Source organism: Glycine max, chromosome 19 (assembly GCF_000004515.6).
Source record: "Glycine max cultivar Williams 82 chromosome 19, Glycine_max_v4.0, whole genome shotgun sequence".
Classification (NCBI taxonomy): domain Eukaryota; kingdom Viridiplantae; phylum Streptophyta; class Magnoliopsida; order Fabales; family Fabaceae; genus Glycine; species Glycine max.
The window spans coordinates 41627376-41638166 of NC_038255.2; the positions used below are offsets into that span (position 1 = coordinate 41627376).

At 34.0% G+C, this 10791-nt stretch overlaps 2 protein-coding genes and 1 pseudogene across 7 annotated transcripts in view; all 3 read right to left on the reverse strand.

Annotated features, from left to right (window-relative positions):
* Positions 1 to 2209: 2209 nt before the first annotated feature.
* On the reverse strand, positions 2210 to 5597 carry LOC100815711 (pentatricopeptide repeat-containing protein At2g22410, mitochondrial-like; annotated as a pseudogene).
* A 140-nt stretch (positions 5598 to 5737) lies between these two features.
* LOC100818215 (histone H2AX) lies at positions 5738 to 6485 on the reverse strand. The gene is made up of 2 exons (XM_003554182.5): positions 6202 to 6485; positions 5738 to 6122 (listed from the first exon to the last, which is right to left on the reverse strand). Exons 1-2 carry the CDS (start codon positions 6409 to 6411, stop codon positions 5898 to 5900), a joined length of 435 nt encoding a protein of 144 aa, XP_003554230.1. The 5' UTR covers positions 6412 to 6485; the 3' UTR covers positions 5738 to 5897.
* A 1843-nt stretch (positions 6486 to 8328) lies between these two features.
* The window catches only part of LOC100527793 (coiled-coil domain-containing protein 115), a 5880-nt gene continuing 3417 nt past the window's right edge, over positions 8329 to 10791 (reverse strand). For 2 of the 6 annotated variants that reach the window (XM_014772084.3, XM_006604343.4), the window contains exons 3-8: positions 10344 to 10461; positions 10041 to 10151; positions 9773 to 9819; positions 9556 to 9643; positions 9318 to 9429; positions 8329 to 8863 (exon numbers count right to left, since the gene is read on the reverse strand). In XM_014772084.3, the coding sequence (XP_014627570.2) occupies positions 9338 to 9429; positions 9556 to 9643; positions 9773 to 9819; positions 10041 to 10151; positions 10344 to 10461 (456 nt within the window). In that variant the 3' untranslated portion in view covers positions 8329 to 8863; positions 9318 to 9337. The remainder of the gene's footprint in view (positions 8864 to 9317; positions 9430 to 9555; positions 9644 to 9772; positions 9820 to 10040; positions 10152 to 10343; positions 10462 to 10791) is intronic. The other 4 variants (XM_014772085.3, XM_006604344.4, XM_041012569.1 and 1 more) reach the window with 4 other exon arrangements.

The following is a 10791-nucleotide window of genomic DNA, read 5'->3' on the forward strand; positions in this document are numbered from 1 at the left end:
ATGTTTAGGTTGCAGCCATAAGACGTCTCCTTCTATTGGACCAGACTTAATGTGTATACTAGATGAAGATGATGACGAAGATGCCATTGATGCTGTAAAGTTCAATATAATACAAAAAATTGACAACAAAAATTTTACATTAAAAAAATTAACAAATTTAATAGCTACACAAATTTAAATAAATGTTCTAAAATACTATACAAATAACAAAATTACAAATTTAATAGCTACACAAATTAAAATACATGACCAAATTAAAATACATAGATTTGTTACACATACAAAAATTTAACACAAAAAAACATAAAATACTACCTAAAATAGTCTACAAATAAAAATATTAAAAATTACATACCTACACAAATTTAAATAAATTACCAAATTTAAATACATAACAAAATTAAAAACTTAAACACATAAATAAATTGAACACAAATAAAGTTAAAATACTACCTAAAATAGTCTACAAATAACAAAATTACAAATTAAATAACTACAAAAATTTAAATAAATGACCAAATTAAAATACATAAGAAAATTAAAAATTTAAACACGTACATAAATTGTACACAAATAAACTTAAAATACTATCTAAAATAATCTAGAAATAACAAAATTAAAAATTAAATAGCTACAAAAATTTAAATAAATGACCAAATTAAAATACATAACAAAATTAAAAATTTAAACACGTACATAAATTGTACACAAATAAACTTAAAATACTACCTAAAATAATCTACAAATAACAAAATTAAAAATTAAATAGCTACAAAAATTTAAATAAATTACCATATTAAAATACATAATAAAATTATAAATTGTTACACGTACATAAATTTTACACAAAAAAAACTTTATTTACTAACTAAAATACTCTATACATAACAAATTTAAATATTAAAATACGTACATAAATAAATTTAATTAAATGACCATATTTTTTTTACAATTATTAAAATTTAAATTAAATAACAAATATTATACATAAAAAAATGGTATTAAATCAAAAAGATTTCATGGAATAAAAAATTTAAAGAACATATATATAAAATTAATAAAGTATCATATATTTCAATGAAAACTATAATTCAATAAACTAAATAATATTCACATTCTAACTAAAATTAACGTACAAATAATTTTATCACAAATAATAACATACAAATTTTAAAAATCTTAACAAAATTATATTAATAAATCACTAACGTACAAATAATAATACACCAACTAAATCATATTTAAACATACTACTTAAAATTTAAAAGTTTTACCATACATCAACAAACTTAGCATATCTAAAACAATTAATAAAACTAACCTAACCTAACAATTAATAAAACTAACCTAACCTAACTTACCATATCTATAATTAATTTACAAAATTATAAATAAATTATATTATCAAATTAACTAAAACTAACCTAACTAATATTATCAAAATTATATTTATAAATCAACTAAAACTAACCTAACTAATATTCTTAAAATTATATTTATAAATCAACTAAAACTAACCAAACTAATGTTATCAAAATTATATTTATAAATCAACTAAAACTAACCAAACTAATGTTATCAAAATTATATTTATAAATCAACTAAAACTAACCTAACTAATATTCTTAAAATTATATTTATAAATCAACTAAAACTAACCAAACTAATATTATCAAAATTATATTTATAAATCAACTAAAACTAACCTAACTAATATTCTTAAAATTATATTTATAAATGAACTAAAACTAACCTAACATAAACCTAACCTAAACAATATTAATATGTGAACTGAAATTATTTTAACACATGTATATATAACAGAAAAATATAGGGCAAACAACATTAAAAAAAAATTAACTTACCGGAAGCGCGTATTAAGAATAGCAATCCAAAGCACGTATGGAGAATACACAGTGTAGTGTTAGGACAGCGGAACTAAGATTCAAAACTTCACCTACAATAGATATAAAATTTCTCAATTAAAACTGAAATATAAATTAAACTTAACTTAATATATATAACACAAAAAATTTTAAAATTTTCAGTTAACATAATACTTACAAAAACACCTAATACCAACAGAAGAAGAAACAATGCAATGGAAGCTCAATATCTCGTGTGAGGAAGATAAGCAGAAGAAGATAACTAATGAGGAAGATAAGCAGAAGAAGAAGAAGAAAGCATGCATACGAAGAAGAAGAAAGCATGCATACGAAGCTCGCGTTTTATAAAAAAAAATTTGAATCCCAGCACCTGCAAATCGCCTGCACCAATGGCGATTTCCTCTCTCCAAATCGCCTGCACCAATGGCGATTTCCTTCTGCTGCACTGCCATGGCAGGAATGGCAGGAACTAGGCCTGCTGCCCTCAGCTATTGGAACTCGCCAGTTTGACTGGCGGTTCCCTATGGCTTGTGCATATCGCCAGCTCTAATGGCGGTTTAGGCACGTATCGCCAGTGTCATTTGCAACTTGCTCAGTGACACCAAACTCGCCATTGGCAATGGCGGTTTGGGTCCTGCATGGCACACTATTCACGTACAAAACTACCCCATGCCGGAAATAAAACCAAAAGAACCTCATCTGGAGAAATACTTTTTAAAAGTACCCCAGATGGGGAAATTTGCCATACAAATACAATTCTTTTGTAGTTCAAGCAATTATCTGACATAGCAGGAGACTGCACCATTCACCGTCCACTTTGCCATCAGATCCATTACAGGTTTTCAATTTCAGGTTTTAATGGAATGTCATGGAGACAGATAGGGGTTCCCATTGAAGGCTACAACTCACAGTCACAGTCTTCCGATTTTGACAGCAAAAATATTTCATCCAGTACTTCGTAGATCTCCTCAGATCGGGCGTGTGATTCATCTGCCACCAGAAACTCTTTAAATTCCCCATCTATCTCTATTAAGCTATGACCAGGAGTCTTCTTCACACCCTTGTCTCTCATCAAACTTCGCACCCTCCTTACATCTCCCCATTTTCTCTCCTTAGCACAAATATTTGCCAGCAGCACATAAATGCCACTGTCTTCTGGATCCAAGCACAGAAGATTAAGAGCAGACAATCAGGCCACCTCAACATTACCATGCATTCTACAAGCACTTAGAAGGGCACCCCAAGCTGCCTCACAAGGTAGCATTGGCATGTTTGTTATTAACTTGTAAGCTTCGACCACGAGCCCAGTTCTACCTAGTAGATCAATCATGCAAGCATAATGTTCCTTTTTGGGTTTTATCCCATAGTTTCTTTCCATGGCATCAAAGTATTCTTGACCTTCAGAAACCAAACCACCATGACTGCAAGCTGTCAACAAACTGACAACCCTAATATCATCCGGCTTGAATCCAACACACCTCATCTGATCAAAAACTTCAACAGCTTGCTATGCTCGACCATTGGCAGCGTACCCTGCAATCAAAGAATTCCAAGAAACCAAGTTTCTCTCCGACATTGTACTGAAGACTTCTGCAGCTTTATCTATGTTTCCACATTTGGCATACATGTCTATAATGGCATTTGCCAAAGTAGCACTAAGTAGCATTCTTTTTCCATCAACAAAATATTGATGGATCCAACAACCCAAACTCAAGCAACTCAGCTGACCACAAGCAGAGAGCAAACTCACTAAGGTGTGCTCAACCGGAACAAAACCATCCCAAAGCATTTCGTGAAACAATTTTAACGATTCCTCAGGTTTACCATTCTGAGAATACCCCGCAATCATCGCACTCCAGCAGACCACATTTTTCCAAGGAGTTTGATCGAAAAACCTCCTTGCAGACTCCAAGTCACTGCACTTAGCATACCCATTAACCATGCTAGTCCACGAGAAAACATCCCTACTTTCCATTCTGTCAAAAAGATCCCTAGCAGCAATCAAACTACCACACTTCACATACATGTCCAACAAGGCATTGTGTAAACTCAAACCCCACCTCACATTCTTCTTCTCCATAATCTCATGAATGTATTTCCCCATACCCAGGTCACCCTTCTGAGATCAAGCCGAAAGCACCGCAATCAACGTGACCTCATTGGGCTCAACATCACCATCCAACATCAAATTAAACATCTCCGTAGCCGCATCTGAACAGTTACAACACGCATACCCATCAATCATCGTGGTCCAAGTAACAACATCCTTAACAGACATTTCATCGAACATCAGGCGAGCGTGATTCAACTAACCACGGTCAGCATAAAAGTGCACCAACCCATTTCGCGCGAGAACCTCGAAATCAAACCCCGTTTTCCGAGCAATGGAATGCACGGATTCCCCCTGGGAAGCCTCGGAGAATAGCTCACAGGCCTTGAGCGCGAAAACGAAGGTTCTTGCGTCCAAGGGAACGCGTCCTCGAAACATGTGGAGGAAGAAGGAGAACGCGGTGGAGGGAATTCGCGCTTTGTTGTAGCCCCGGATCATTGAGTTCCACATGAAGGTGTTGGGTTCGGGGATACGGCGGATGAGACGGTGGGCGTAGCGGATGTCGCCGGCGTCGGCGAGGGCGCAGAACGCGAGGCTCTGCTGAGGGGGAAGGTGTCGTTGATGAGGCCGATGACGGTCATGCGTGCTTGAATTTGCCTCAGTTAGTGCATGGAGGAACATGTTTCCATGACCACTAGGGTTGGGTGTGTGATTACCACGTTGGTTTTCGAGTTCCATTTGGTTTGGTTTGTGGAAACTGACGCAGAGGATAGAGGTTTATGGTATTGAAGATGACGTCGTGGTTGGGGTTTTAGAGTTGAACGTAGAGAATGGAGAACGAGAAACGTTTTTTTCATATGACGCCAGCAATGATATTCGAAAATGCTTGGATTTTGAGCTGAATAATTGGTAAAACAATGTCTTTCTGAAAAGGAAGGAGTCTGAAACTTATTTGGGGGCAATATATTGTCAAGTTAGACATAAAAATAACATGCGATATGATAGTGTAATTGCTTAAAATTTGCTCGTAATTATTTAAACTGTGACATCAAAATAAACACACTCTATGATAGCATATTATACATGCCCCAACAACAAAGATTTATTGGATTTGTCTCCACAGAAAATAGATAAAATTTCAAATCAAGAAGTAATATAGCTAATAATTTTAGTTGGCACCAGTTAACTTCTAACATGTACCTTGCTTATAATCTAAGAGAAAAACTCTCATAGTCTTCTGTAGTAAGAGGTATTTCGATATTAGGGAGACAAAAGTGCTGGCTGCATCACAATGATCACAACAATAACCCTGGTACAAAGTATTTTACATTTTTTTAGTTAAAATATATTTTAAAACTGAAACCATCGATGCCATGATACTTTTTAAGTTTTTTAAAAGTATTCAAATTCCTAATTACATCTTAAAAATTTAATTATCTTTCAAACAAGTACTGTAATCACAATCAACACCAAATCACCACCACCATAGTTAAAGCCAAAGCCCCCAACCCTCCGTTGCCTCTACCATTAAAAATTAACACCTTGCATCTCGCCCTCTGTCTGATACCATCAACTACCATTGATATCACTGCTCTGAGTTCTCTCCATCCCATACCACAACAACCACCAAATTGTCAGCCCCTGCATTCACCACTTTCAATACCAGAAAAACAATCAAGGTGGAGTCAACTAAAAAGGAAACACTAAAATCAAGACTAATTTGACCAAAATAATAATAGAAAAAGGCGCTAAATACAAGCAAAATTCAAATAGAACGAAAACTATGCAGGAAACCAAATCATAAACCAAAACAACTAGTTATTCTCACATATAAAATGACTATACATCATTCAATGTCAATCCTAGTCTCACTGTACTACGCGGCCAACTACATACCAAAACTAGTTCCATTTTCTTTCAATTTTGCACTCTAAATACTAACAAGATGAAACCCTAAGAATCTAAAACTCCTGACTGGCAGATCCAATCTCGGGCTTTCCCTTGCCAGCGGCCTTCTTGGGCAACAAATTCTGGTGAATGTTAGGCAGAACACCACCATTGGCAATGGTCACAGACCCCATCAGCTTGCTCAACTCCTCATCGTTCCTCACCGCAAGTTGAATGTGCCTAGGAACGATCCTCGTCTTCTTGTTGTCCCTCGCAGCGTTGCCGGCAAGCTCCAAAACCTAAACACCCAAAACAATAACATAAAAGTCTGAAAACAACAAAAGAAAAGACGACAAATTATTATTAAATGCAACGAACCTCAGCGGCAAGGTATTCGAGAACCGCAGATAGGTAAACAGGGGAACCGGAACCAACGCGCTGGGCATAGCGACCGGCCTTGAGGTAGCGAGCGACGCGGCCGACGGGGAACTGAAGGCCGGCTTTGGAGGAACGGGAAACGGACTTTGTGGTCTTGGGTTTCCCTCTTCCACCCTTCTTCGTTGTGGCTGCGACCTCTGTGGAACTCATCGTCCTTCAAATTCACAAGAAAAAATAGAGGCTTTGCACTTTACAGAGAGAGTTTGCGGTGTGGAATTGTTGTGAGGTTGGTTTTCGTTTATATAGAGCGCGAGCAATGGCTATGATTGGGTGATGGGAGTTGTAGCGGATCGCCAGCGTGGCAACGCCTCACAGTTTGAGCTTTTTTGAGTTTTGAGTTTCGCATCGAGCGGGAAACCAATTATTTTCGGATATTGCTCGCTCCTGCGCCACTGTCGTTTCGTGACTGGTTTCTTTTTCATATAATAAAATAAAATACATATTATAATTGGTACTTTTGGAAATTGGAATTATCATGGTGTTGTTTTATGTCAAGGGCGATTATTGTATAAATTGTTGACGTTACGAAAAGCCAAAAACTATGTAAAGAAACATTTGAATTGTTATTTTGTGACTTCGTGTTTTTCATATACACTTTTTTACATATCTTAATCGTTTCTTCTTCTTATTCTCCTTCTTCATGTGTTTTAGACTTTTTAATTGTATTTCAAGATTGAGTAATCATTCTTAACTCTAAAAAAAATGGTTTTTTCAGCGTTACCCAATTCTTGATAACAGAGGCAACAATTGCTTTTTGGAGCTTGAGAAAAAGAAGAAAGAAACAAAATTTGAGAGAGAGGATACAGAAGCAACAATGTTGGCAAAGAGAAAAAATCTCGTGCACTTTATAGATTCTTTTACGCTTCTTCTTTTTACCTATTTTTCATTGGAAAAGTTGCAATTTATAGGATGTTTTACAAGATGCAATGAAATTGTTTTTCCCAGCCCACATTTTTCTTCTGCCACCATAGATTGGGTACTCATCCGCATCTCCCTCTGCATTAACATCTTCATCGAGTTATAAAGTGCATATGATTCTACTTTGTGATCTCATTCAACTACTATTATAATCAACAGTGGTTCATTCCCCTTACCCTTTGAATATTGAATTTGTCTACTATTGTCGTTTGCAACCAACTCGATCCTCAACATCATTTGCAGACTTCAACATGTTTTGCATCTCAGCTATATATATGTAAGAAATCCTCTAAGCCCTTCACCTGAGCAATTTGCTTAAATTCTGTTTTATATTTTCCAAGCTCCTTTTTGTAGAACAAATGAATTGAAAAAACTCATTTTTTTTTTCCTTTTTGAATGATGCAGAACCAATTTTGTTTATCTTTTGTAAGGAGCACACACGCAATGTATATCATGGTGCCATCCAATCACATTCAAGCTAATTTTTATTTTCATATTTTTATTTATTTTTAGTTTAAAATAACTACGCAAGTTATTTGAGGATCTTTTATTGTTACTCTTAATTTATAATATATTATCTAATTATCCTCACGACACACTCTCAATATACTAGCTAATTTTTAACATAGTTAATATATTCTAAATAATATTATAATTAAACATTTAATATGATAGTAAGTCATAATAATATTTCAACCATATAAAACATCATAACTAAATAAAATAATGAATAACTTTAAAATATCATTTTGAAACAAGTTTTGCTCAATTTTCTTTTCCAAATGTTTTTCTATATATAAAATTATTTAAATATTGTAACTAATTTAGGTTAGTGTAGAAAACAACTTTTGAAAAATGAAAACAAAAAAAAAATAAACGAAACATATTTTTTAAATCTATTTTTTGAAAAAATGAAAAAATACTTTTGAAAATAAAAATAGAAAATGTTCACTCAAACCAAAAATCCCCTTTAATTTTAAGGAAACATACGATGATTAATCAAAGTATTCTAATTATTCCTAAGAATCATAATTTTCCGATGTAAAAAAACTTCTCTACGGCCAAATGCCAAACGCCCCTGTATATGAAAACTAGACTCGTTATAGTCCTAAACACTCCAATAGGGGGGTTCTTTTCCGAGTGAGAATATTTTCATCAGTAAATTAATTCATTCAACCAAAATGAAGCCCAAATCCTTTGTATTGACTTCGGGCCACATATGTAGCAGAGAAAGGTTACGCCCCTTCAGCATGCGCAAATCTGTTAGCACGCGTTGGGTAAAACCCTTCCCCCTTACTATAATCAATGTTCATGTATTTGTAACCAATATAAAAAGAAATAAGCGTAATGAGGAAGATGTTCACAGTCTGCTGATGCATCAATAAATAGAACACCAAAATCATTGAATACTGAATCCTCAAAACTGCAATCAGATTGTCCACATGCGATGGATTTCCAGCAGCCTGTATAAGCAATTAATCACCAAGTGGGGAAAAAAAAACTCATCTTCATTAGTTCCTCATAAAATCAATAACATATTCCAAAGACTTTGCTAGTAATTTTCTTGTCTCTCTCCTCTTTAGGTGGAGGGAAAGATAAGAGAATTTTATTTAGGAAAATAATGTAACCCCTTGTGATATTGTCAGCCTGTCAACCGCAGTAATTTATTATTTGACACAAACACCTGCATGGTGTTTGAAACAAAAGATATTAACATTTAGTGGATAATACATTTTGATATTGAGGTATAAAAAAAAATTATATTTAAAATATAGACATCTGTGTTATATTTTGGCACACCTAGTTTATATAGAAAACACTAATTTTGTTTAATTTTAAACAAAGTGGTCTCAATGTCAAATAAAACGGGAATAAAAATTAAAATTAAAACAACTTATACCACAGCACAGGGAATTAAAGTTTCACCCATGCATGTTTCATGTGTCACATTTGTTGTTTCATCTTTGTTTATGATATATGTCACGTAAACAATATCTGACATATCTATACAAATAAAATACCATAGTCTTGATATGCAATTGAAAGAAATGAACCCCCAAAACCAACCATTCTATTCTTGTGCAGCCAAAAAATAGGAGTAAAAGAGAGAGCAAGCAAATAAGGTTATATAACTATACCTGAAAGAGCTGGTACTTTTTTATTCTTTGGTATCTTCCACCCTTCGAAGTTGGTGAAAAGAATATAACAATGACGATTGCATATTGGCTATTTCTATGAGTGTCTCTAGTGCTGCAAACAATTTCAATAGATAGAATGTGATATATCTTGGATGTCAAATATAAAATATAAAAGATGACTAAAACCACATGCACAAAGGAAGCAAAGGTAATTAAGATCTTGAGTTCTGTTATCCACCTTTCTCAAATGACAGCTGGGAGGCTCGAAGCTTTGGGGAAATTAAAACTCCAAAAATTGACAAGGACTTGGATCGCTCATTTTGAACCTATAAAAAGCACTAACAAGATTTATAAATATAATATATTCACCATATATCAGAGATCCAATCCAATTCTACTTGTAATGGTTAATATTTGTTAATGAGAGGAAGCGATAACATTAGTAGAATACTTACTTCAGCATTTTCTACAAGTCCTGATGAGTTTTTAGCCATGGTCACCTCAGCAGTTCGTACAACCAAACATATAACAAAATGAGAAACAACAAACATGCTACTTAAAGCATATAGCAGAAGAATCAAGTAACAAATGAAATCAAAGTTTGCTCTAATGTGCATGTTTAATTTTGGGATTTACCCTAATATCCAGTTCAAATTACAGTATGCTAACATCTAATGAAAAAAAATTGTATTATGCTTATGCATAGGGATAAGAAAACCATACCAGAAGATTTGACACTACTACCATCTTGTGACTGCACATTCTCATCTTCTAACTGAGAACTTTCATGTTCAGAGGATACCCATTTACGCAACATGAAGCATGGCTGTGTACCTATTGTGAAATGCAATAGTTCATATTTTAAAAGAGGTTTATCTAAATTGATACAAAGAACATGTTACAGAAAGGCTTAATAAAAATGAAAGTGAAAGCATGCTAGCACACCGGGGCTGAGAACAGGACACAAATAGAATCGAGCATATGCAAATTGCAACCATGTCCTTTAGTATAAAGCTCAAATTTTACCATCATAGTTGGTTATCTTCAATGTTGTAGCAGCTGAATGAAATTTCAGGTCCAATAAAGAACTATTAATGCGAGAAGCACCCATGGAATGTCGAGCACTTGCTAAGTCAAACCATCCCTGTTAATAAATTAAAAACGGTTACCAAAAAGACAGAAGACATATCAAGGTCATATCAAGGTTTTTAGTTGCCAAATTGCAGGGTCAACTACAGAGTTACTAGTCGTATCAAGGTTTCACTGATAGAATTGGACCAAAAACAAAGAATGTGTGTATTATTATGGTGGTGCCTCCAACACCCAAGACAAAATACATGAGTTTTGAGGTCTCACCACCCTCCACTTCCTAATCCCTCATTCCCTCTAATTCCCCTCTAATAGACTATTAATAGTTTCTTAACTAACTAACAATTAGTTATCCTAGTTGTTCCAACTAACTGACAGTACTAGA

Coding starts and splice junctions, on each gene's coding strand:
- LOC100818215 (XM_003554182.5), bottom strand. CDS start 6,411: ATGAGTTCCACAGAGGTCGCAGCCACAACGAAGAAGGGTGGAAGAGGG. Junction 6,123..6,201: donor TCGAATACCTTGCCGCTGAG/GTTCGTTGCATT, acceptor TTGGGTGTTTAG/GTTTTGGAGCTTGCCGGCAA.